The following is a 25,693-nucleotide window of genomic DNA, read 5'->3' as shown; positions in this document are numbered from 1 at the left end:
TAAAAATTATAATTGTATATATACTTTGTCCTCCCCATTATTGCATCGTGTACTTACGCATTTCAATTGAGGAGTTCTTCAACATTGTTATATGATTTTGCTATTAAGAATACATACGAATTAAAAAAAAATTAATCCATACATTTACAAACTGAATATGATTTAATTTAAACATAAAGTAATTGAATCAAACGAGTACTAAATAAGTATTTTTTTTGCAATTTTAAATTTTCTAATTTTAAATTTTTATTTCATAAAAATTGATAATAATCTAATAAATGAAAAAAATATTTTTATCATCTAACATTTTTTCATTAATTTTAAATATTTTTACATTTTTAATTTTGAAAACGTAAAATTTTATATTGCACCTATAAATACTTCGACTTTAATTTTTCTTATGCATCTTTTTTTTAACTTAACCTAAATTATTGACTGAGGTGTTATTTTATGAAAAAAAAATTAAAAATTAGAAAAAATAGATAATTTAATACGAATTTTTAATTAAAATAAATATTTTATTATCGATTACAACACCTTATCTCTAAATCTTATATCAGAATTCTGTATCGTCGATATAAATTCTTTCTATCTTCGATCAGAAGACCTATGTCTTTATTACTGTCAAATAATACAAGCACCTCCTAAATTAACGAATCAATGCAAATGAATATCACTCCGCCCAAGTAAATATGTAATATTCGATAAAAACATAAATAATGGTCCAAAATTCTGACAAAAAATCACATGTATCACTAATTACGTCTTAAATTTTCAATCGATAAAAAAGTTGGTAGAATTTTAATTTAGATACGGTAAAATTTGAATTAAAATTATTGTCTAATTAAAAATTATTTTATGTGGAGAAACGTCAAGTATTAACTTGAATTTACTTTTATTGAAATTACATTGGAAGGATGAGATAAAATTAATTATAAATATATAAGATGAGATGTATTAAAAATATTAATTAAAACCATAAATTATATTTTGTTAATGATTGATTTTTGGTTATCACATTAAAATTGAAATTATTTTTTATCTGATGAATTTGTTTTACAATTTTGTCTTCAGACAAAAAAAACGTCATTACACGCTCTTTCACGTCATTAAATTGAGCATTTTTTTATGTATAAAAAGTGAGAAGTTGCCATTTGTCTTTGCTTCTTTTCATTCTCTCTATTTCTCAAATCTCTCTTTCGTTCACAAGTCACACAAATCCACCTTTGATTGTTTTTCTTCGACCAACGCACGAATGCACAAACACAAACACACACTTATGTTGTGAAAGCTTTGTTCATCACCTACAGCTTCTTCTGATTTTCGCTCCAAAAACCCATTTTTCAATCTCTCACTCTCCTCTTACAGATCGCTGTATCTCTCTCCGACACACACGAAAAAAAAAAGGTTCTTCTCTTCTCTTACTCACGCGCTTTTATTCCTTACATCACACTCTTTCTTTTCCATGATGTGTTCCTCTTCAAATTTTGGATTTTTATCACTGCATGTGGGAAACAAATACTGGGTTTGTTGTGGGTTTGATCTCACACCCTTTTGTGTCTTGAAATATTTTCAGGATACCTTTCTTTTCCTTTCGGTGTTTCAATAGTGATGCTCAATTTGTTGCATGCAAATGGGTTTTCCTCCAAGTTCTTCGTTGAAAGATTTGATTTTGAATTCTGGGTGTTTTTCTTCGTTGTCTTCGGTCTCTGAATTGATCTTCTTATGATGAACTTGTGTGCCTTTCAATTTTGATGTTCTGTGTCCATGACTTGTGGGAAAACGGGCCCTGGTATTTTAATGCCGAAGTTTAAGAGGGCATTTGCGTGTTTCGAATATGGGGTTTTGGGTTTCATTGCAAATTTTATTTACTTGACTGTTTCTCCGAGCTTGCATGCAAGGGATCAATGCTCTAATAACCCTTTTTTAAGTAATATGAATTGTTCTTTTTATTTTTCTCCAAGAAGGGTACCTGCACGGTTTCGTGTTTTCATTTGCTTGAGTTTAACAGTGCTTCATTGGAAGTCTGTTATATTCACTTGGTTTTATCTGCTTGCCCTTCTAGAGTTTATCCTCTGTTTAAGTTTTCAATTTCATTTATGATCTCGGTTATTAAAATTTTGTCTTTAGGTCAACATCAGTTTTCTCTCAATATATTTTTGTGTTGTGAATAAATCGTGAATCAGACTAACAACTTTCACCGTTTTCATCTTTGTTTGTTTCATTTTTAGAGGAAATGAAATGTACCTTGCATCCTGCTGCTAAATTACAAGATCTCACATTTTTTTTTCTCCTTTGACTGGTTTGAGCCATGTGTTATGTATTTAAAATTATTTTTCTCGTGGGAAATCGCAACTCTGCCAGCTGCATGTACATGATATCATGCTTGACAGAAAGTTTTGGAAATTATCTTGCTTTGTTACAATTGACGGTTTCCTTTAGTGTGCCGGAATGCATGTTAGGCATGTAGATTATTATGGATTCTAAAAGCTTATGCGTTATCACTACAAACAAGGTGATGCTAATTTCTTTTATTTATCAGCTTCTGATTTTCTGGGGCAGGATTGAAGATGTGGACTAGTTTGAACTGAATTGTTAACAGTTATATTATAATTGGTAAATGGGGACTCAAACGATGGGATCTCAAGGTGGTGATAAAGACAGTAATGGAAAACAGTCACAAGTCCAGCCCCTGGTGCGGCAAAACTCAATGTACAGTCTCACACTGGATGAGGTTCAGAATCAATTGGGTGATCTAGGGAAGCCGCTTACTAGTATGAACCTTGATGAGCTTCTGAAAAATGTGTGGACTGTTGAGGCAGGCCAGACAGCTGGTATGGACAATGAAAGCGCGGCACAAGCTGGTCAAGCTGCTCTGCAGCGTCAGGCTAGTCTGTCACTGACTGGTGCACTGAGCAAGAAGACGGTGGACGAGGTTTGGAGAGATATCCAACAAAACAAAGCCATTGAAGAGAAGAGGTTCCGTGACGAAAAACAGCCTACTTTGGGAGAAATGACATTGGAGGACTTCTTGGTGAAAGCAGGAGTTGTTACAGAAACATCTTCTAACCCAAAGAATGCTGGTACTGTATCCACACCGGTACCAGTACCAGTGCCAGTACCAGTGCCAGTACCGATGGATTCAAACGTGGCAGTAGCACCACAGTTTCCTTCACAAGGACAGTGGATACAATATCCACCAGTGCAATATCAGCATCCACAGCAAAGTTTGATGCAGATTTATATGCCTGGTCAGGGTATGGCACAACCAATACACATGGGGCCTGGAGCTTCATTGGATGTTTCGTTTGCAGATGGCCAGGTTGCAATGCCGTCTCCTATGATGGCAACAATGTCGGATTCACATACTCCTGGAAGAAAAAGGACCACTCCCGAGGACATGATGGAGAAAACTGTTGAGAGGAGACAGAAAAGGATGATAAAAAATCGTGAATCTGCTGCTCGATCAAGAGCAAGGAAACAGGTGCTCTTTCATGTTATGTGAGTCTTTATCCTTTGATTAATTTTTCGCTTAGTAAAAATCCTAATCCTGAATCATAAATGTTATGAACAGGCATACACAAATGAATTGGAGAATAAAGTCTCCCGTCTAGAAGAGGAAAATGAAATGCTGAGGAAACGACAGGTTAGTTTCTGCTTTGCAGGTCTACTTTAATTGCCTTGACTGTGTTTTGCTGTTAATTCAAATTCCAGAGTATACCATCAGTACCAAGATTGAGTGGTTTCTCGTTTTGCCGAGTATTTTTCAGATTAAGATTGACTATGCAATCTTAGTTTCAATTGTTATTTGATGTATTTTGCAGAGGAAACTCTGCATATTATGATTCATTAATCAATACTTGAATTAACAAGTATTAAGGAAATTTTGTTGACCCTGAAACATTTTTCCTCAACCATTCAAAACTTTGTTTCTTATGTGACTTGGGAATTAAATCAGATGTTTGATTGCTTCATGAGTTTGCTGTCTTTTAAGTGTATGATTATGGTATCTGGCAACTAGAGATTTAATGTTCACACTTCTCATTATACAGTATGGTGTGTCGATGGAAAAGGAGATTCAATATAAAGAAAATTTCTCCATCACATAATTTTTCTGGGAGGAAATATTATTAGATGAAAAATCAAAACAAGGGGTCTGGGGAAGAAGCTTTCTCCCATGTTTGATACTAATCCTTTATCTTTGCTTTGCCCTTTGTTTCAATACTTGTTCTTTATCTTTTGAGCCAATGATGGGGAAATTTATTTTTGTTTCATTCTTTGATTTACATTCGGTGTTTCAAATGTGCTGATGCATTTCAATCATTTTTAACAAGTATCTTACTCTCTACCCCTTCCAAAAGATTAAGCAAAGTAGATCTGTATAAATATGTTGGTATAACACTTTACTATAACTAGATTCAATCCACATCTTGAAAATCTTTAACATTAATATTTTGAACAGCAGGATTATACAATCACGTGATTTTTAGATGTTTTCTTTTCCCTATTATTAATCAAGCCATAGGGCACTTCTTTTCTTCCTGCTTTTGCATTATCCTTGTGTCTTAGGATTTTTTTTGGAAGCAACATATTTCTATGCATTGTGATGCACAATGTTTATACCACTGTCATTTTTCTCCATAGATTTTTTATTTACTAGCAGCCATATAGCAGTGTAATAATCTGTCCTTTTTTATATTTCTGGAGCATGCCAATATTAGCAACCCTGCATTTATTTTCTCAATAAATTAAACTATTTGATCATGTATGCTGGCTTTGGTCGATCACACTTCTTCTGTACACAAGTCTCTGATCAATCCATTTATTTGTATCATGGAAGCTGGGGAGATGGGTTATTTTGGACTATCATAATTGATTCTGGTATATTGAAATAAAACAGAATTGCACTTTTCATCAATATGATGTCCCTGATATACTTTTTCATCAATTAGATTTTAGAGCTCTATCGTTTTTATATCTTGATTTTTGGGTAAATGTTTTGTGGATGTACTCTGAGCTGTGCAATGGGATGTTTCTTTATGATGATTATGATGCTTTTGAACTTTTCAGTGCTTGAGGAGGTTGTAAGTGTTATGATAGTAGTTGGCTTATTTTTTCAGAAAGGAAAATGGTGGAAGAATGTGGAAAAAGGCTTCTAAGCTTGTTATAGTTAAGGGGTCAGTCACAATCAAATCTTGTAACATCAAAGGTTGAGTCATTACCAAAACAGATTTGATCAGTGATGATGACAAATTTATTTGGATGCATCTCTCTTGCTGTCACCACTCTAGCCTGAACAGTGATATTAGATTTCCCCCTTTTGTGAATGCCTTGTGATGTTTTAGCTTTGATTAGTGATGGTTTTTTGAACTGTCACTTGGTTTTTTCTGCTGCTTCATGTGTTTTGGTTTTTTGGTTACAGTGAATTAGACTTTGATCTTCAAGCTTTACTTTCCTTACTCATTGTACAGTTGCAGTTCATTATTACAAAATGTTGGATTATAAATCCTTCATGCAGCTATACCTAAAAAATTCTCAGATTGTTAGTATGGTCACTTTTTACTTGATAAAATTATGATGCTCATGTATCATAATGGTGCATACTTACTTTCTTATTTGTCCAATATTTGAATTGTTTATAATTTTTTTTTTCTCTTCAACTTGCAGGAGATAGAGAAGATGTTGCCAAGTACACCACCTCCTGAGCCTAAGTATCAACTTCGCCGAATAGGATCAGCTCCTTTCTGAGATCTGTACCTAGTTGTAGAGGTTTTGTAAATATGAGTACCAGTGAATTCTCCTTATGGATTACTGTGAGGTTGACTCTGGTATGTCAGTTCAGTAGTTTGTTAAACATTTGCATCCAATGTCTTGTCTTTAATTATTATTAGGTTCTTTATAACTCTCAATGTTCTTTAAGAAAAAAAAAAAAAATTAGAGAAATGTTGTAGTTGTGCTGTTTTCAATATAACCATAATCATGGCTTCATGAGTTTACTTTGTCATCTGAGTTAATCCCCAATTAAGTACTAATTACTAATCATGGCAGATAATCGGTTTTTTCTAACTTTTTTAACTCCATTCAGGAAGAGAATCTAATGCATTATGTTAAGGAAAAAACTTAATGCTATTTTATGTGTCATTGGTTTTATTTTTTAATTGAAATTGAAATTTGAGTTAAATATATTTTTTGTCTTCAAACTGTCATAAAAAAATGTATTTCGTCTTTTCTCTAAATTAAATTATAAAATATCTAGTTCATGGTACAAAAATCAATGCAAAACATCAATTTTCAAATATTTTTTTATGTGATCAACGGATGTGATTAATGAAGTTTCATAATTAACTAAAATATAACTTTCATGTCATTTTGTTTAGAAATGACAATTTACATTTATTTTTGTAAAGTATATAAGTTAAATACTTTATAATTTACTTTATGAATTAATCTTAATTTTTCATAACAGTTTAGGAAGAAAAGTATTTTTTAACCGTAAAATTTTTCTGGGTAGGCTTAAAGCATGAATTTTATTCCCTTCTACTTGGTGCATTTTACGAGTAAATTTTGAAAGGGAGATGAATGGTGAGGAAACATTGGAAATGTATCTAAGTTTTCTCCATAGATGATGATTTACTGAAGATTATTAATGGGCATGGTAAAGAGAAAATATCTCACACCAAAGATGGGTTTGATTTTACAAAGGGTATTGTACAAGCAGCTTTCCTTTTCACACAAAAGGAGGGTTTGATTTCACAAAGGGTATTGTACAAACACCCTTTTTCACAGCAAAGTTATTGCTTTTATTTCACTGACATGACGAAAGCCAGAACCAGCATTTAGCCTTTAGGATGATGGCAAGAAGATGCTCAACAAATTAACAATTATCATTTCTTTTCCTGAAAAAAACTAGAGGGTAATAAGAAGCATACTTTTCTTGTCAGAGAATCCCAATCATGAGAATAATGCTATTAATGTGCAATGCTCTTGCATTCATTTCACTTACTTTATATTAATCATATTTAATAATTCTGAAAAAGCATTTAACCTTTTTAGTTCTTCTCTTTTAATAATAGTCACTCTTCTAATCTTTGCTTTCCTTCTCATTCTTATCTTTAAACACTTTAAACTTTAATTACTCTTCATTTTAATTTTTTTATACCTCAATCTTTAAACTTGCCTTTTATTTTACAAATAACTTTTGTTCAAATATTGAAATATAACAAAATTTAAGGTTAAGAAAATCAAATAGTTACTTCTATTTTTAAATCTATAGTTTATTATATTTTAATATATGAAAGAATAAAAATATTAATAAATTGTCGACATTTACTACAATGCCTTTCAGTAACATGATTGAAAAAACATGTTTTGGTCAAACAACAGTTTTTTTTTCTCAAACAACAGTTGCCATAATTTGTTTTAGGATTCAATCATTATAATATTATACAGTTTTATGTCATGTCAGTATTCCTCCATATCTTGTTATTTCAGTTATTATTTTTAGATTTTTAAAAAACCTATAAAATTAATCCTCCAAAAAGTGTAATTATTTTTTAGTTTTTTTTAAAAATATTATGCAGAAAACATTTTTTAGTGGTTAGTTATGTATAAATAGATTTGATAATTAGTTAATTGAAATGATATAGGATGATCATTTATTATATCATATGAATTAACATTATGCTAGATACAAATATTAAGAAAGAATGTCTAAAAAACTTAAAGGCTTAAAACGATTATTTTTAAACCATCCATCTTCTACTCTTTTTCATGAATTAAAAAGAAAACTTAATTATAAGTTTAAATTTGAGTATTTTCACTTGAGTATCTACTAAATTTTGGGATCGTAATATGTTAACAACGAATTGTTAACAACATTTTGACAACGAACAAGTGTCAAAATGTTATTGGATCATTTAAAATAATATCTTTTGAAAAAGCTAGCATGCAAGGGTGTTGGAAATTGGTTTCCAAAAATATCCCTTTCATTTTCGTTTTCCTTCTCTCTACTTTCCACTTTAATTTTCATTTTCTACGTCCTCTCTCTCACAACGTGTAGTTCCTCTCTTTTCTCTCTCATGAAGCAAACTTAAAAGGTCGTCTTCTCCGACGAGATAATCCGGTGAGACTATGCTAAACCAATAGAAAACTCAGGTGAGAAGTTATTCCTTTTCCCCTTTGCATTGTCCGTTTCTCCTTTCCTATGTCCCCTTTTCCCTTTTCACTTACTCCATTTTGATTTACCCTTTACCATTTTCAATGTACCCATTTCCATTTGCATTTTACCCTTTGGTCATTGATTTATTTTTCATGTAGTTGAATATGCGACATTCTTTCAAAATGAAAAATGTGTTGGTGATTTGAATGGAAGATTGACCCGGCACCAAAGGAAGTTAATTGCAAAGACACCATTGAGTTGGTTTTTAGAATGGACGTTTTTTGCAGTATCGATAAATAAAATCAATCATCCATCTAAAACGTTTGAATAAATATCGTAAAAACACACCCAAAATCATCCAAAAAGACATAAAAAATGACCTTGGTGAGTCAAGTTCTTTCAACTAGCAAGTCACGTATTACATATTGTACAAACTAGTAATTAGCCCATAGTAATCGATTACAGGGACTCTGTAATCGATTACCAAGGCATAACTTGGGAAAAAATGGTCATAGACTTCACCTACCTTGGTTCAAAAACATATATGGGCTTTGACCTTTGCCGACTATTTTAATCATAACTTTTCTCACAGACCTCCAAATGATATGATTCTTTTTTATTAGAAAATAGACTAAAAAAGTTTTCCAATGATTACTAATTTGTAATTTTTGGACATCTGAGTAGGTACAGTTAATTCCTTAAAGTTAACGTTTTATATATTCCTACCACCTCTGACCTTTGCTGGTTGTTCTGCTTTTAACTTTCTCCACCGAACTCCAAATTAGTTGATTCTTTTTTATTAGAAACTAGACTCAAAAATCTTTCCAATGACTACTAATTTGTAATTTTCCCATCTAAAATAAGAAACATGAAACAATAACTTGAAAGTAAACTCATTTAGGAAGCTTACAAAAACGTCCTTTTTGGAAAATTAACTGCATCTAGTACAATGGTCTGAAAATTATGGGTTGGTACTCATTTAAAAAGCTCTTTGAGTCTACATTCCAACAAAACAAGAATCAACTCATTTGGAGTTCGGTGGAGAAAGTTAAGAGTAAAACAACCAGCAAAGGTCAGAGTTGGCAAGAATATATAAAGCGTTAACTTTCTAGAGTAAACTGTACCTACTCAGATGTCCAAAAATTTCACATTAGTAGTCATTGAAAAGCTTTTTGAGTCTAGTTTCTAATAAAAAAGAATTGCATCATTTGAAGGTCGGTGGAAAAAGTTATCATTAAAATAGCCAGCAAAGGTCAAAGTTGACAGCATGTTATCTCACTCAAATTGCCTTTGGTTACTTATGTGTCCACAACTGGGTCCTACAGCACAAGTTTTTGTACAAAACCAGATTTTTGTTCGTGTAATCATTTACAAGGCCCTTGTAATCGATTACACGAATAAAAATCTGGTTTTGTACAAAAACTTGTGATGTAGGACCCAATTGTGGGCACATAAGTAGCCAATGACATTTTATGTAATTTTTTCATATTTCTTGAATGGATGAGAGTTCCTTTTAATGTTTAAGTGTGAGTAGAGCCTGAAAATTGGGTTTTGGGTAGTCCTTGGTGGAGAAAAGACCCAATGTTGGTGTCATGACCAAGTTAGGTGAAGGCTTAAAAAAAGTGTAGGCCATTTTGTACGTTATAATCGATTACAAGGGCCTTGTGGATTACACGAAAAAAAATCTGGTTTTGTACAAAAACTTGTGCTGCAGGACCCAACTGTGGTCACCTAAGTAGCCAAAGGCAATTTGAGTGAGATAACATGCTGTCAACTTTGACCTTTGCTGGCTATTTTAATGATAACTTTTTCCACCGACTTTCAAATGATGCGATTCTTTTTTTATTAGAAACTAGACTCAAAAATCTTTCCAATGACTACTAATTTGTAATTTTTGGACATCTGAGTAGGTACACTTTATTCCTTAAAGTTAACATTTTATATATTTCTGCCAACTATGACCTTTGCTGGTTGTTTTGCTCTTAACTTTCTCCACCGAACTCCAAATGAGTTCATTCTTGTTTTGTTGGAATCTAGACTCAAATAGCTTTCAAATGACTAATAACCCATAATTTGTAGACCACTGTACTAGATGCATTTAATTTCCCAAAAAGAACATTTTTCTAAGCTTCCTAAATGAGTTTACTTTTAAGTTATTGTTTCATGTTTCTTATTTTAGATGGGAAAATTACAAATTAGTAGTCATTGGAAATAGTTTTCGATCTAGTTTCTAATAAAAATAGAATCAACTCATTTGGAGTTCGGTGCAGAAAGTTAAAAGCAAAACAACTAGCAAAGGTTAGAGGTGGTAGGAATATATAAAACATTAACTTTAAGAAATTAACTATACCTACTCAGATTTCCAAAAATTTCAAATTAATAGTGATTGAAAAGATTTTTGAGTCTATTTTCTAATATAAAAAGAATCACATCATTTGGAGATTTGTGGGAAAAGTTATGATTAAAATAGTCAACAAAGATCAAAGCCCATATATGTTTTTGAACCAAGGTAGGTGAAGTGTATGACCATTTTTGTCCAAGTTATGTCTTGGTAATCGATTACAGGGTCCATATAATCGATTATTAGGGGCTAATTGCTGATTTGTACAAAAAGTAATGCGTGACTTGCTAGTTGGAAGAACTTGACTCCCTAAGGTCATTTTTTTAGGTGTTTTTTGATGATTTTGGGTGTGATTTTACGAGATTTATTCCATTTTTTTAGATTGATGATTGATTTTATTTATGGATATTGCGAAAAACTCCTTTTCTCACTGAACAAAGCCCAAACCTTGGAGAAAGAAGATATCTTTTCTTGTTGATGGAGAGTGCGAGAGAGGTAGAGAGGCAGAATGCTACAATGTTGGTGGAGCAACGTTGGGAGATGTCACGGTGGTTGGTGAGAACAACGGGCAACCAAGAGACAATAGTGAGAGAAAGACTTGAGATAGAGAGATTTCAACTTTCCAAGAGGAAGAAGATGAACCCCTTTTCTCGTTCCCAAAACACCCTCTGCATAAGATTTCATTTATGAAAATATTATTTGAAATGGACCAATCAATACCGATACTTGGCGTTGTAAAAGAATTGGCAAAAATGAGTTGTTAAAGAAACATTTTCCTAAATTTTGTTGATATAATGAGTAGTTAAAATTTATAAATGTTTTTAGATTTAATAGCCAATTTTGTCCCAGTTTCGTTAACAAATCTCAATTTAATCCCTTGTTTTAAAAGTGTTTGAAATGAATCCTCACTTTTAATATTTTGAGTCAAATTAGTCCCTTCCGTTAAATAGAAATAAACGACGTTAAGGGTTTGATGATTTGGCAGAAGACTAGATATATTTATGCTGACGTGTTAGTGAATGGGTGCAGAGATGAAATTTGGAGGTGCACTTGATATTTTCTAGGCGAGGCCCAAGCCCTCTAGGGTTTTTTTTTCTTTTTCAGAAACGAAGGTCTCTTCTCCACCTTCACTTGCGGCAGCTCTGCCCTCCGCATGACCAATGTCGCGGTGCCTTCCTCTGGACGACCAAAACTTTCACCGGCGGCACCGATCGTTGCCAGAGACACCGTCAACCACTACATCATTCCTCCCTCCATGCGCACTTGATGACGCCGCTGCCGCTACCATTAGGTTTCGATTCTGAGTAAACGCCGCCGTCCTACGGAGCAAATCGTGTGTTTCTCCTCTTCGAATCGCAAACACAAATCGCAAATCGTCCTAAGCCCTAAATCCTCCACTTTACTTCAGCCTCCGATAGCATCACCGTCGATACCGATCATAATCACCGGCAGCATCGCCTTCGTTGCTGCCTCGTAATCACTGTAACTCTGATCGAGATTCGAAACATCGCCGTCACTCTTCTCCTTCTTCCACTCAACTCAACATTTTTACTCTATCCTATCTCTTTTTTTTTCTGTTTCAAGATTTATTATATTATGTATTGGTCTGGATTTGCTTTCCGTGTAAAATTAAGAGAAGAAAATTTTCCTCTTCAATTGAATATTTGAGGTTCTGGAAATCAAATCTACAGAGTAGTGGTAACTCAGTTAGATAACATTTTTTCTTTCCTTTCTTATTATGTTACTTGTTTAATGATTTAGAGATAACATTTATATTCTCGACCTCTATTTTTTATATCTTCATGCTTCGTGTTTGGCTCATGATCCACTGATAATTGTTTGGCCACACCCTTCTTGCATAAGACAACCCTGGAATCCCTAATGTTGGCTACTATTATTTTCTGACAATTGACTAATATGACTGTAACTGCAGTTGAACCTCCTCTACCTAATTCACCCGACATCTCTAAAATATTAGAATCAGTTTTACTGTAAGCTCTCTTGACAACATCTGGAGGTTCTTTCCAGAAGTCAGGTTACACAGGACAAAAAATGATTGAAATTCTATAACAAATAGAAATCATATTCATTTGTGACGGGGGATAACGGCGCGACGAAGTGAAAGGCGTAAAGGTAAGGGATGGTCATCTCTGGGATGTTGACGAATGTCCCATTGCTCTAGTTCACGGTGGACTAGTACGAAGCAATGCCATTGAAGACGAGCTCGAACTGGCTTAGAAGGATGGTTTCTCAACCGCAGGGTGTAAAGCCCCTAGGAAGCATAATACTTTCCATGTCAATCTTTACTCTTTCACAGTCAACTTCTAATTCACTAACACGTCAGCACAAATATATTTATAAAATAACATGTTAGCACTGTTTTATGCCAAATCATCAAACCCTTAACGTCGTTTGTTTATATTTAACGGAAGGGACTATTTTGACTCAAAATTTTAAAAGTCAGGATCCATTTCAAACACTTTTAAAACGAGGGACTAAATTGAGATTTGTCAACGAAACTGGGGAATTGGCTATTAAACCATTTTTTTTATTAGTTTATCGTTTAATTTTTTTTTCAAATAAGTGATGTATAATTTATATTGTCATTTATTTTTATTTTCTTTTTCTCATACTCAAAACTTTCTCTTTGTTATGTTTCACTCAAACTCTTTTTTCAATCTTATATCACTCTTCTTTCTTCTTGGTCAAGTTTTGTAACACATCAAGAGTTTTCCACTCCACTATCTTAAATCAGTTTAAGATAAGTGTTTTCTTTTGCTTCAATGAATCACTCCACTCACAAAGCTCTTTATCTCTTCTGCATGTGACTTTTAAAGTTGTCCAAAGTCTTTCCTCTTGAATGTGAACCCAACACAACAATTGGGTCTGATGGGAAAAAGCCAAAAAATATAACAACTTAGCAAAGAGTAATAACGCAGTGGAATTTCAATCTCCCTTCTTGCGAGAATCTGCGAAGAACACCAAACAAATAGAACAAAAAATAGAATCCAAAGCACAAAGAGACACCAACAATTTTTAACATGAAAAACCCCTCAATGCAAGGGTAAAAATCACGAGTCGTCCAAACTAAAGAAAAATTCACTATGATCAGTAATAGGGTACAAAAGAGTTTCCAATAATAACACCAAATGTTATTTTCAATAAGTCAATTTAACTAAGCGCAATGCTTACAAATGAGAACAAAGAAGATGAAAATTCTCCAAAACAAGGCTACTGATGCGGGACTGATTTCTCCCAAACTAGACCTCCGATTGACGATCCGAACTCTGAGGATGAAGAACCATACGTTTGGAACCCACTACCCAAAAATCAGCCCGATCCAACAGTGAACGACTTCACAACCTAGTGAAAGGCTTTCTCTTTTCGTTTTACGAGAAAGGCTTTCTCTCTTCGTTTTTCTCTCACTTGGCTTTTTCCTCTTTTCAAATGACTCTAATGTGTCCTACTAATCTGACCCATCACCATTTAACCTAGTGAAACATAATGGTCCACATTATTTGGACCTATTCTCCACATAGAAAGGAAACCCAATAACCCAACAGGGTCACTAATCCAAACTTCCTCATGTTGTAGGGGCATTGTAGGACGTCAGACTTTCTTATATTTTTTGTTGCTTGCATGTCGAAGTATGTGTTGTGGGTATAATTTTTGGGATGCATGATATGTATTTTTGGTATGTGTTGTAGGGCGTCAGAGTTTTTCAAAGAGAAAAGTTTTCAAAACTTTGCATAACACTGTTGCATAATCGATTGCATGACATAACTTTCTTATATTCAATTAAGTTTGTTACTATTTTGAAATCTGTTAATGCTTGATATAACTGTTACAACGACTATATTTTTAAATATGTTGACCAAGTATTAAATGCTATTCGATTGCATTAATTGTGAATTCAATTAAGTGCTTTGAATGCAACTATCTGTTATAACTAAATTGGTGTATTCGACTGCATTAGTAGCAAAGTCGATTATGTTGCGTCTGATACGAGTTCATCTATATATTGATGCAAATTTGATTTCTGTAAGAGACTTTTGTGATTCTAACATTTTTCATATTCTTCTGCAGAAAAGTGCAAAGCTTACAAAGAGAGAAAGAGCTCCAAAAAACTAGTTTGACCGTAGTGATCAACTAGGTGTGATTTCTTGAAGAGCAAGATTACTGAGTTTTCAAAGTCTGATCTATCTGCACATTTGGGTGTCTACTACAAGATCAAGTTCTACAATCTGCTGAATATTAGGTTGAGTTCCCTGTTGCGATTACAGGAAGAAGGACGTGTTGCTTTCTTGACTTTGAGGGTGCCTCAAAGGGGTTGGACTACAGGAGAGGGGATTCTTGCTGCTAGTCTATTTGTATATTGCCTATATTTTGATAAGAGGGTTTGAGAGGTGTTTTATATTTTTGACGTGAGGTCTCTATAAAAACCTTGTTGTAAAAACCTTGATCATTATAGTGCATTGGCGTCCTGTGGTTGGAAGGACACTAGATGTAGGCTTGGCCGAACCAGTATAAAAACTTAGCGTTTGATCTTTCTTATCCCTACTCTATTACATTCAATCGATTATACTTTTTACGCATTCAATTAAATGTCCGCTGCATTGAAAATCTTTTAACTTGCGTTTCAAGAAAACTATAAAGGCATCTCTTTTGGTGAAAAAGATTTTGAAAGTTTTATATTTTATACTTCACCAATTCACCCCCCCTCTTGGTGTGAGAAATTGCGCCATTCTTTTTTAACAAATTGCACCAGAGCTGGTGGTCATAAAATATTTGAAAAACTAGTCGATTACGATTTTCATTCAATCGACTGATCCTGGAAAATGGCTTTCAATTCTCAAACCTTTGGTGAAGGTGCATCCACAAATAGACCACCACTATTTCCTGGGGAAAACTATGCTTTTTGGAAAATAAGGATGCAAATCTTTCTTGAATCTGTGGATAAAGGAGTTTGGGATGGAACTCTAAACGGTCCATATGAACCCACTCAAATTGTGAATGGAAAAACTGTTTTGAAAAAACTTTTCTGAGTGGACTTAGGATGAAAATCGTAGAGCACAATATGATGTTAAAGCTAGGAATGTGATTGCTTCTGCGCTAACGATGGATGAATTTTTCAGGATATCACAATGTAAGACTGCCAAGGAAATGTGGGAGGTTCTTGAGGTCACGCATGAAGGAACGGATGAAGAGAAAAGGGCTAGAAAGAACTCTCTTATACAAGAGTAGGAGCTGTTCAGATTGAAAGCTGGTGAGACTATCTATGAAGTACAAAACAGATTCACACACATAGTCAATCACCTCATGGCTCTCGGGAAAGTGTTTGATAAAGAAGAAATCAACATAAAGATCCTGAAAAGCCTCAATAGAAGCTGGAAACCAAAAGTCATTGCAATATCCGAATCAAGAGACTTGACTAGCATGAACATGGCTACGTTATTTGGAAAACTCAAAGAAAATGAATTGGAGCTTGGAAGGCTAAAGGAGGAAGAAGAAATTGAAGAGAAGAAATCAATTGCTCTAAAGGCCATAAGCAAGAAAGCTATAAAGAACCTTGAACCTGAAACTGAATCAGATGCAGATGTACCAGAAAAGGAAATGATGAATATGATGGTGAGAAAATTTAACAGATTCATGAAGAATAAAACTTCTGCAACTAACAATGTAGGTTATTCAAGAGGAGGAAAGAAGAGCTCAAGAAGCAATGCTGTACAATGCTATGAATGTGGAAAAGATGGTCATATCAAGCCTGACTGTCCAGACTTGAAGAACAAGCAGAAAGAATTCACCAAGTATCCTCAGGACAAGAACAGGAAGCAAAGAAAAGCTTATATTGCCTGGGAAAACAGTGATGAAGACTCTTCAAGTGATGATGATTACAGTGCTGAAGAGGAGTCAAATTTGTGCTTCATGGCAGGCTCTACACAATCTGATGATGACGGTGATCGTGAATTTGAAAATGAACCAATAGAGGTCAAGTACCAAATGTATTGGATGCATTTCAGGAGATAGATGCATTTCAGGAGATACATGCAAAAGCCATGCGACTTTAGTATAAGGTGAATCGATTATCTTCTAAGAGAAGAAACTATGAATACAAAAATGATAAACTAGTACAGGATAATGAAAAGCTTGAAAAAGATCTTGAAGAAGCGTTGAAATCTACAAAGACAGTCAATACCGAAATACAAGTTGTTGAGAAAGAATGTGGTAGTTTCCTGTACACATTGAGAAAATTGACTACTTAACCAGCACATTAGTCAAATTTACTCAAGGCAAAGAAAATCTTGATGCTGTGTTAAGATCATCTGAAAGAGCTATATATAGACAAGGTATTGGTTATACAAATGGGTTCCCAAGGAACAGCCTCCTGCCACTAACAAGACAAGACCCAAGTACAAATGGGTACCGACGTCAAAACCTTTTAACTGGGTTGCAGGAAAGGAACAGTAGCTGCTGAAGCAGTATTCAACTCAAGGATGAACTACCATGATGATATAAAAAATTCTTGAGTCACTGATTGTGGTAACTGTAACAAAACTCTTTCATGCATCATAAGTATTTGTATGATTGATTATAAAATGCAAGTTTGTTGTGAACTTATCTGTTTGGATGAATTATGTCAAATTCTGGTTATACGATTTTTAATCAATTGTATTAAGTGTTGAGTTAAATATTTTACGGGTATGTGTTTCTCTGTTTGTGGTAACACACTGTCAATGCATTAAGTCGACTTTTTTTTAATGAAACCGATTAATAGTCTCTGTTTTGGGCTTTATTTTTTTTCAAAACTTAAGTGGGGCTGATTGTATCTGATGCTTGTTCACGCCCTCATACCTATCAAACTTGTAAATATGTGTCAGCTTTTAGTGTATTCAGTTTGTGTAATTACTAGTACAAAAATAGCGTATAACGTCACGCGGTCAACGTCGAAGGACGTAATATCCAACGTTATAAATGACCGGTGGTATTTTTGTAAATAAATTGAATCGCTCCACGTCATTTACTAAAACAGTTTGCCGTCTAAAATATATTAACGTCAAACAAGCAACATCTCGACGTAATCTAAAATGTATTAACGTCAAATAAGGCTCAGATCGATATCGACGTAAAATAATGACCTTAGAATCACATAACATCTCTTAAGAAACATATGACGTTTAATTTAAAATAAAAAAATAACGAAATATTGGTTTGCTTCAAGCAGTACCACTCCTACCCACATTTGACATCAACCATGACATATATTCGACGTTTTATATGCCAGCATGAAGCCAAAGAGTAAATCCCTTTTTTATTCTTTATTTTTTTTTCTCTTATAAACCAAACAGAATGTCACACACTTTATGGGGTCGACGTTTAAAACAATATAGAACGTCGAACAAGTTGGGGTTGGACGTGATGATTGTAATCACATAACGTCCCAAAGGAAACAGGCGCCGTCCAATACAAAATAAATAAATACTAAATATTAATTTAATTAATATGACGTCAACCGTATAAAACAAAAGGACATTGTATATTATAGGTAGCAGTTATTTGTTTATTTTTCATTTAAATCAACCCATAAAATGTTAGTCTTATACTGGCTTAGACGTTGTTCCTGTTTTATTATTTTTTCTTTTTCTTTTAAACCAACCATAGAACGTCGAATTCTTCTTTGTGTTTGACGTTTTAATTTCCAGAAATTATGTTTTCAATTTTTTTCTTCTAAACCAAAAGAAAAAACGTCCTTGTACTCGGGGGTTTGACGTTTAATTAAGCGGAGCGTATAACGTCAAAGTTCAATGTCCCATAACAGAACAAGCAACGTTAACAATAACCTCAGTCCCTCTTTTTTTGTTTTTTTTTTCCTTTTCCTTTTAAACCAACCAAAGAATGTCGAACTCTTTCACCAATTCAACGTTTTTTTGCCAGAAATAATATTTTTTTCTTTTAAACCAGCGAATAAAATGACATAAAAAAATAACACATGATAAAACAAGGACATCACAACTTAATACTATGACTCTAAGACCATATTCTGATTCAAACGTCTTCCTAGAATCGTCTTCAGTAGAATCTTCATCAGAATCCTCTATTTCTGGATTGTTATTAATCTCCTTCTGATAGAGCACATCTACTTTCTTTTCAAGCATCCAATTTCGTTTAATTGCATACAACAGAAAAACATCTTCTGTTGTCATCCTGTTGACCATCCAATTATGATCAACATATTTTGATGGGAAGAAGAATTTGAACAACAGAAATTTGGAGGAAAGAAAAATAGTAAGAAGATAAGTGATTTTTCAAATCTGTAGAACCCTTGTAGGGGCAGAACTGCTTTTATAACTTGAGTTTCTTGTTTATATGATTCAATTTTTAAGTTTCTTGAAGTTGTTTTTCACAGAATTAGTGAATCTGATTTCGGAGAAAACAACTCCAAGAAACTTTAAAAAATGAATCATTCAAAAACGATCAAACTGTGCAATTGTATATAGTTAAGCATTATATTTATAGAATCAATTCAAAACCTCTGGTAACAGCACAAAATTAATGCTCACGACCACTCCAATGCCTTTCACGTCGAAGACCCCTAGAGTTAGACGTTCTATGGGAATTTAAAAAGGAAAAAGAAATAAAAAGGTGTCGTGAGAAATGATCGGTGATTGCTATCCTGACCTGGTACATGTCTTCTACCATAATCTGAAGGTTGTCGATGGTGTTATATGCTCTCGGGTGAAAGGTGTCGATATTAAAATTGATGACGAGATATGGCTATCTTTTACTGGTCTCAAAGCAAAAGGCTTCATGTCTCATGAAAGAAATTCTAAACTCAACCAATGGACCAACAAGAAGAAAATTTATAAGGAATATCTGAGAAGTCCAACAAGGCTAAAGGTATACAAGCCTTATCTACCTGATGGTTTGAAAATGGAAGAAAAAATGTGTGCTTTTGTACTTACTTGGGCAATACTACCTGGAAGATGTTTACGTGATCGTCTAAGTACTGCAGATTTATTTTTGGTTCATGCCATAAAAACCCGGATACCAACCAAGTGGGTTGCTGTCATGAGTGAGCACATGATTGAAATTGCAAGTAGTCATGGACATATTCTGCCATATGGTGTTTTTATCAGCCGTGTATTGAAGCATCATCAAGTTGATCTTATTGGTGAAAAAACAATTTGGTGCACCGAATCAAATGAAATAGGAAAAGCGGCATTGAGACATAATGGTCTAAAGAAAACAAAAGATGGCTGGGTGTTCAAGGATGTTGACGAAACTCCTTCTACCTTCACTCCATAAACTGAGATTGAAAGATTTGTTGTGGATCAATTTCGAATGCTTTCAACAAGAATTTCAAAAGTTGAAAAATCTCTGATCATGATTCACAAGAAATCAGATGAAGACAATGCTCTCATAACTCCCTCAGCAATTGAATCTGATGATGAAGACGACACAACTGAAGTTGAGTCTATGGAGACATCTGACTTAGATTAGGAAGAAGAGTCCATTTTAGTTTATTTTTCTGAAATTAATGTAATATTTTAATATATTTTAGTATATTTTTGTATGTTTGAACTCTGTTTGAAACTATAATATATACTTTTCGTGGTTATATTTTCATATTTTTCCTTTGTTTAATGTTATTTTGTTTTTTTTATAATCCTATAAGTTTTTTTACGTCCAATTCTTAAAAACATCGACGTTTTAAAAGATAAAAATAGGAAAAAATGAATGTTACGTCGTATATTGTAAAAGTTGACGTCAAAGATCAAGTCCATTTTTATAATTACACTTGCGCATCCTTATCTAGTCCTCCACTCATAAAATTTAGTTGTAACTTGTCATCTGATATCATATTTTTTATGGTTCCTCATAGCTCTTCCAAGGTCACAAAAGTTAGGGTGACGCAGGAAAGAGCTATAGGAGACATAATAGATAAGTTAACAAATTTGGATTTCGTTTAAAGTAGTTCAATTTCATTCATATTCATAGTGATTACAATCAGATTAGAAGCAAACACTACAAGAAAAAATTGAATTACATACAACCAAAATCCGTATATAAGGTCCAAAATCCGTATATAACACTTGATTACATACGACTTACATACGGACAAAAATCCGTATATAAAACTGTCGTAGCTATTTTATATACGGATATATCCGTATATAATTTATATACGGATATATCCGTATGTAAATTATATACGAAAAAATCCGTATATAAAATCCGTATGTAAATTATATACGGATAAATCCGTATGTAAAATCTGTATATAATTTATATACGGAAAAATCCGTATATAAAATCCGTATGTATATTACATACGGATAAATCCGTATATAACTATAATTTTATAAAAAAAATTAGATGATCTCACATCTATACCCAATAACTAATAGTTTCATATACTGATAAAAATAAAATAAAACTACCAAATTGTAAAAAAATAATACCAAATATCTGTCAGTTTTTATTAAAACGTGATGTTTGTTTAATCCATTATAGTATTACACCATTCATTCAGTCAAAGATCATATTACACAAGTCTTTCACATTTAAAAGTCAAATATATTATAATATTACAAAATCATGACTGTGAATTAAATTTATAAAATGTATAATAGTCATAAATAAATAGTACAATTCATAATATGGCAAATGTAATAGTAAATTAAACTACTTATACAATTAGTTATCTGTGAAAAACTATCTAAGAATTGTTCCACCGATGTTTGAAACACCACTAACTAGTCATTTATCATCAAGGCAATGGCTCTAAACCCCAAATAGAGAGAATCTTCAATTCTTGTATTGTTGAGTACAAGATTTACCAAGTGTATAGAAAAGTCTTGATGATGATGCATTTGATTGTAAAGGCCTTGTGGCAATGCCTGCCATTGTTGCAAAAATGTGAAGCCAAGTTCGAAAACTTTTGCTGAGGAAAACTTCTCATTCTTTCCACCATGATCTTCTCCTGAGAGTAACACATCATTTAACACTATTAGAAATGTTTACACTACTCATTAATAATAAAATTTTATCTAGTTATTGTACTTGGTAGACTTAGTAAGAGTTTTTAAACTTATAGGAAAAAAAATATAACCGTTAATCTTATCTATGCTTTGCTCATACCTTAAAAAAATTGTGTTTATCAGAACAACTAGAATTAATTATATATATTGATAGATATAGATTGAAAAACCTTGGCCCTGTTACAAAGCAGGTTTAACCACAAGCTTGATTAACACAAACTATTAACCATATAATTAGTCTACCAACTTTGTTTAAAAGAAGATGATGTTGTGACAAAGAATTCAATGTACCAGTTAAACATTAATCAAATTACACAAGCAAGATTTGAGAATGTATACAAATTAGAGAAACATGTAAGCTTTTGTATCCATGCTCATAATATATTATCATAGGATAAAAAAAAGAAATAACTTACCAAAAGATTATGCACTAGGACACTTTTAAGATCTTGCATATTCAATTCTGCCTGTGAAATGTCAAGAAAACGTATTATGTCTAATTCCATGTTACTGTCTCTGTTAATTATTTTCTAACATGCCATTTCAAAGAAATAAATTCGTGACACGTATGTATAAGAAAAACACATATTATCTGGTATATATAATGTTTTTTTGGAAATAGAAAAAGGTTATATTTCAAAACAAACAATGACAAATAATGGGGTTCTGGGCTTTATATAGTTGGAGACCAAAGTCATTGATAAATTAAAACATTACTGTAAAAAAGTAATTGAATAAAATTATTATTCTTTACTGAACGTTCTATTGGAATGGCCTACATGAAAACGGTTTAGAAACTAGTAATTACTACCTAGTATGCAATTCATGTCTTGAATGACTATTAGTATAAATTATTATTTATTTTGTTGCTAGTAATGAATTATATCCTGTCACACCATAAGAGAAAATAAATTTTTATTAATTTTTTTGGTTAAATGTTGCACTAAAATTAATACAAAACATATATTAGGAACTTTTTCCACTAATACTTAAGGGTGGTGCCTTGATTATGTAGTAAGTTGTTGCTTGGGACCTTTGCGCTTCTCTTTTAATGTAGCTAAACACTTACATACTATCTAATTCATTTTACTCTGTTAATTATGATTTTTCAGAAGTTTCTAGATAAAATTTTGGCATTCAATTCAACCAAGAAAACAAAATGGGTAAGTTTTGACCTCCACTAATGGCAAGGCTAAGAATAAAATGGAATCTCAATTGAATTACTAGTGAACTCTTGTGCTGCATAATTTGTTGAACCAAAAAACAAAAGTTAATTTCAAAAGTTTATACTAAAAAGTATCTCAATTATGGCAATGCAAATATCATGGCAGTTATAAAATGGTGGCACTAAGTTAAGCAAAAAAGGATTGGAAAAAGAACTGAAATACCAAATGCATGTCAGTCACAAGGTCAATATATATTTTACACAAAGTCAATTTAATGGTGAATAATGGAATAAAAGTGTAATATATATACCAAAAGCATTAACTGCACAGGTGTCAACACGATTGGGTGTGACTTCGGTAGCTTCAATTTCAAGCCATTGGCCACTTTCATGCTTTCTTTTCTATAGAGATATAAAATTTTTACAACCATCCCTGAAATGCAACAAGGGTAGGACTTGGTCAATAAGAAATCAGTTTTTCCAACTGTAATTCATGCATTAACAAATGTTACAAATCCCAAGCACAAAATGGAAATGTAGAAACAACTGTTACAAACATTTAATTTATCATAGATTCCTGGAATCAACCTTTTACATTCCGACAATTTAAAAGAACCTTATATTTTCTTAAAAGTTTCACTAACTATAATGTGCATATATTGTTATTTATAATGACCTTAATATAGTTTTTTTGTATCTATCAGCAGGCACCTCAAAAAATTATAAAAGAACTGAATGGAAAGAAAATGGAACCGACAAGTATAATAAGGAAAAGAATAATAATAGAAAAAGATCAAGTACCTGGTATGAAGGTATAATAATCATTTCTATCTGGTAGTGTTCTATCCCAGATTTACTGTCTGAATGTATGAAGGGTACATTTCCAAAGGAAAACTTCACTGAAGAAATTTGGGTGAGATAGATGAGAGAAATATAGAGGGGTAGCAAGAAATAGAAAGAAAGAGAAAGAGGAGGGGAAGAGTGGATAAAACAGAATGGGGAGGTTTAAGAGAAAGAGGAGACATGTGTGCAGGAAGAGCATTGAAGCATTCAAATATTTGTGTTTAATCTAGGAGGAGTGAAATCTATTTTGAGTTGCTGGGTGGGGTCAGCTCTGCCAGCAGCCTCAGGCTATTCACCTAAACTAATTAGGCTTGTGTAGTTGAGAGCTAGAATAGTTAAGAGACATAAACGGTGTTTCCTATAAATAGGGAGAGGTGTTGAGAGGAGTGGGAAGTCAATTGAAGAGTCGGTACTGCAGCAAAGTAGAGTCCTGGATCTCTCAAATATCCAGAAAAATTGTGTTCTTTCTTTTCATCAATCAACAATATTCATATCCACTGAACCTCTGAACCAGTTTTTATCACTACTATTGCCCACTACCTTTACCTCCACAACATAACACAAGCGCTAACTTCCCTAAAGCTCCCCATAATTTATAATTTTTTTCGGTGTTCGAAAGTCAAACTCAAAAGTCTAGCATCCAAACAGTTGAAAGTAAATGAAAAAAGTGCATTCATTTGAAAAAGGAAAAACCCTCCTCACCAAAATCAAATCTCTACAATCTAACAAAACTAACCTAAACCCACTCAGATGTCAAATTAAGAAATTCAAAATCAAACCCATAACATCCAAAAAAAAGCAAAGTATTGCTTATCATATTACTCTGTAATAGAGAAAAAATATCTACGTTCCCATGGTATACATCTAACCTTATTATCCTACTAATCATTGTCCTAATCTCAAATATAGAATTCGAAAATGTTTAAACATACAATGATCATAGCATCAAAGGAAATCGACACAACATCGTTCTATATATTTACCCTAACAATAATATTGACGCGAGTGGAATTGAAACATCAAAGTTGAAGTTATGGCTTTGCACTTACATGATTGCTGCTATGGTTGCTCCGATTCTATCCAAGCCTCGCCGTGGCAGTGGCGATGGCGGTGGTTGTGGCTGTGGATTCAGAAGATAAAAACTAGTAAATCCCTAATTCTAAAATCTTTTCATGCTTATTAACGAATTATTGCGGGTAACCTGAATGAATTAAACACAGATTAGGGTCGACCCTTTTTCGATTTTACGCAATACTAGCATTAGAGATTACTACGAAAATTAAGGAAGAAAGGATTACTTACCAGATGAAGGTCTTAGCATCATCCTAACGAAGACCGCCACTGAACCACGGAGGTGAAACGAAGGTGCTGAACGAGATTCCTCAACGAGGCACAAGGAGATTTAGGGAAAAGGTTTTTCGCACGAACACAGCTCAAGTGTTTCAGTGCGTTCGAGAGATGAGAGTTTCAATGCATCGAGAGTGGATGGTTGAAGTTAGGGTTCGAGAGAGATTTGAGAGAATCAATGCGTGGAGAGTGGAGAGTGCGTGGAGAGTGAAGAGTTGAAGTTAGGGTTGCAGAGATATTTGAGAGAATCAGTGCGTAGAGAGTGGAGACTTAAGGTTAGGGTTGCAGAGACATTTGGGAGAATTAGTGGAGAATGCAGAGCTAAGGGATCGAGAGAGATTCGAGAGAACACGCAGTGTTCCACCAAACAAGGTTCGAATGAAATATAATTTCAATCTTTTTAAAATAAAATTAATTTTCAAATCCGTATGTACCATCGGTGGGTAACACTTGCTTCTATACTTACATATGGATATTATCCTTAGGAAACTCTTCTGCCACCATGCGCAAAAAATACATACGGATTTTATATACGGATATATCTGTATATAATATCCGTATATAATATCTGTATATAATTTCATTTTTAAGATCTGTATATAATATCCGTATATAATACCCATGTTACATACAGATCAAAATCCGTATATAATTATCGGTAGATAATAATCATTTTTCTTGTAGTGAAAACAGACATAAAACAGAAACACAAAACCGACTCCATACTAAAATTATTAGCCTCTATTCTAATTTAGAATATTTCCATTGAATCCTCCTCACTAGACTCTTCACTTGAATCT

General features: G+C 33.2%; 1 protein-coding gene and 1 long non-coding RNA gene across 6 annotated transcripts; one reads left to right on the top strand and one right to left on the bottom strand.

Moving 5' to 3' along the window:
* The first annotated feature begins 1,160 nt into the window (after positions 1 to 1,160).
* On the top strand, positions 1,161 to 6,004 carry LOC124822072 (ABSCISIC ACID-INSENSITIVE 5-like protein 2). 5 transcript variants are annotated; one of them, XR_015782224.1, is made up of 5 exons: positions 1,161 to 1,407; positions 2,543 to 3,484; positions 3,575 to 3,646; positions 5,121 to 5,209; positions 5,668 to 6,004. XR_015782224.1 is itself a non-coding variant. In XM_088098981.1 (4 exons), the coding sequence occupies exons 2-3, from the start codon at positions 2,621 to 2,623 to the stop codon at positions 3,612 to 3,614; spliced, it is 921 nt and encodes a 306-aa protein (XP_087955107.1). In that variant the 5' UTR covers positions 1,161 to 1,407; positions 2,543 to 2,620; the 3' UTR covers positions 3,615 to 3,646; positions 5,668 to 6,004. The 5 variants fall into 5 exon arrangements, 3 of the variants coding, with proteins under 3 accessions (XP_087955107.1, XP_047149992.1, XP_047149991.1); XR_015782225.1 differs by having other exon boundaries at positions 2,543 to 3,501; positions 5,668 to 5,697; XM_088098981.1 differs by lacking the exon at positions 5,121 to 5,209 and having other exon boundaries at positions 2,543 to 3,501.
* A 15,081-nt stretch (positions 6,005 to 21,085) lies between these two features.
* Positions 21,086 to 25,282, bottom strand: LOC124825375 (uncharacterized). The gene is made up of 5 exons (XR_015781850.1): positions 24,849 to 25,282; positions 24,596 to 24,666; positions 23,015 to 23,136; positions 21,955 to 22,005; positions 21,086 to 21,480 (listed from the first exon to the last, which is right to left on the bottom strand). It is a non-coding gene; the product is annotated as an uncharacterized LOC124825375 (long non-coding RNA).
* Positions 25,283 to 25,693: the final 411 nt, after the last annotated feature.

The sequence above is a fragment of the Vigna umbellata genome, chromosome 9 (genome assembly GCF_029865625.1).
Source record: "Vigna umbellata cultivar VRB3 chromosome 9, Vumbellata_1.0, whole genome shotgun sequence".
NCBI lineage: Eukaryota > Viridiplantae > Streptophyta > Magnoliopsida > Fabales > Fabaceae > Vigna > Vigna umbellata.
Note: the sequence above shows the minus strand (reverse complement) of the source record. Positions and strands in the feature narration are given on the sequence as shown.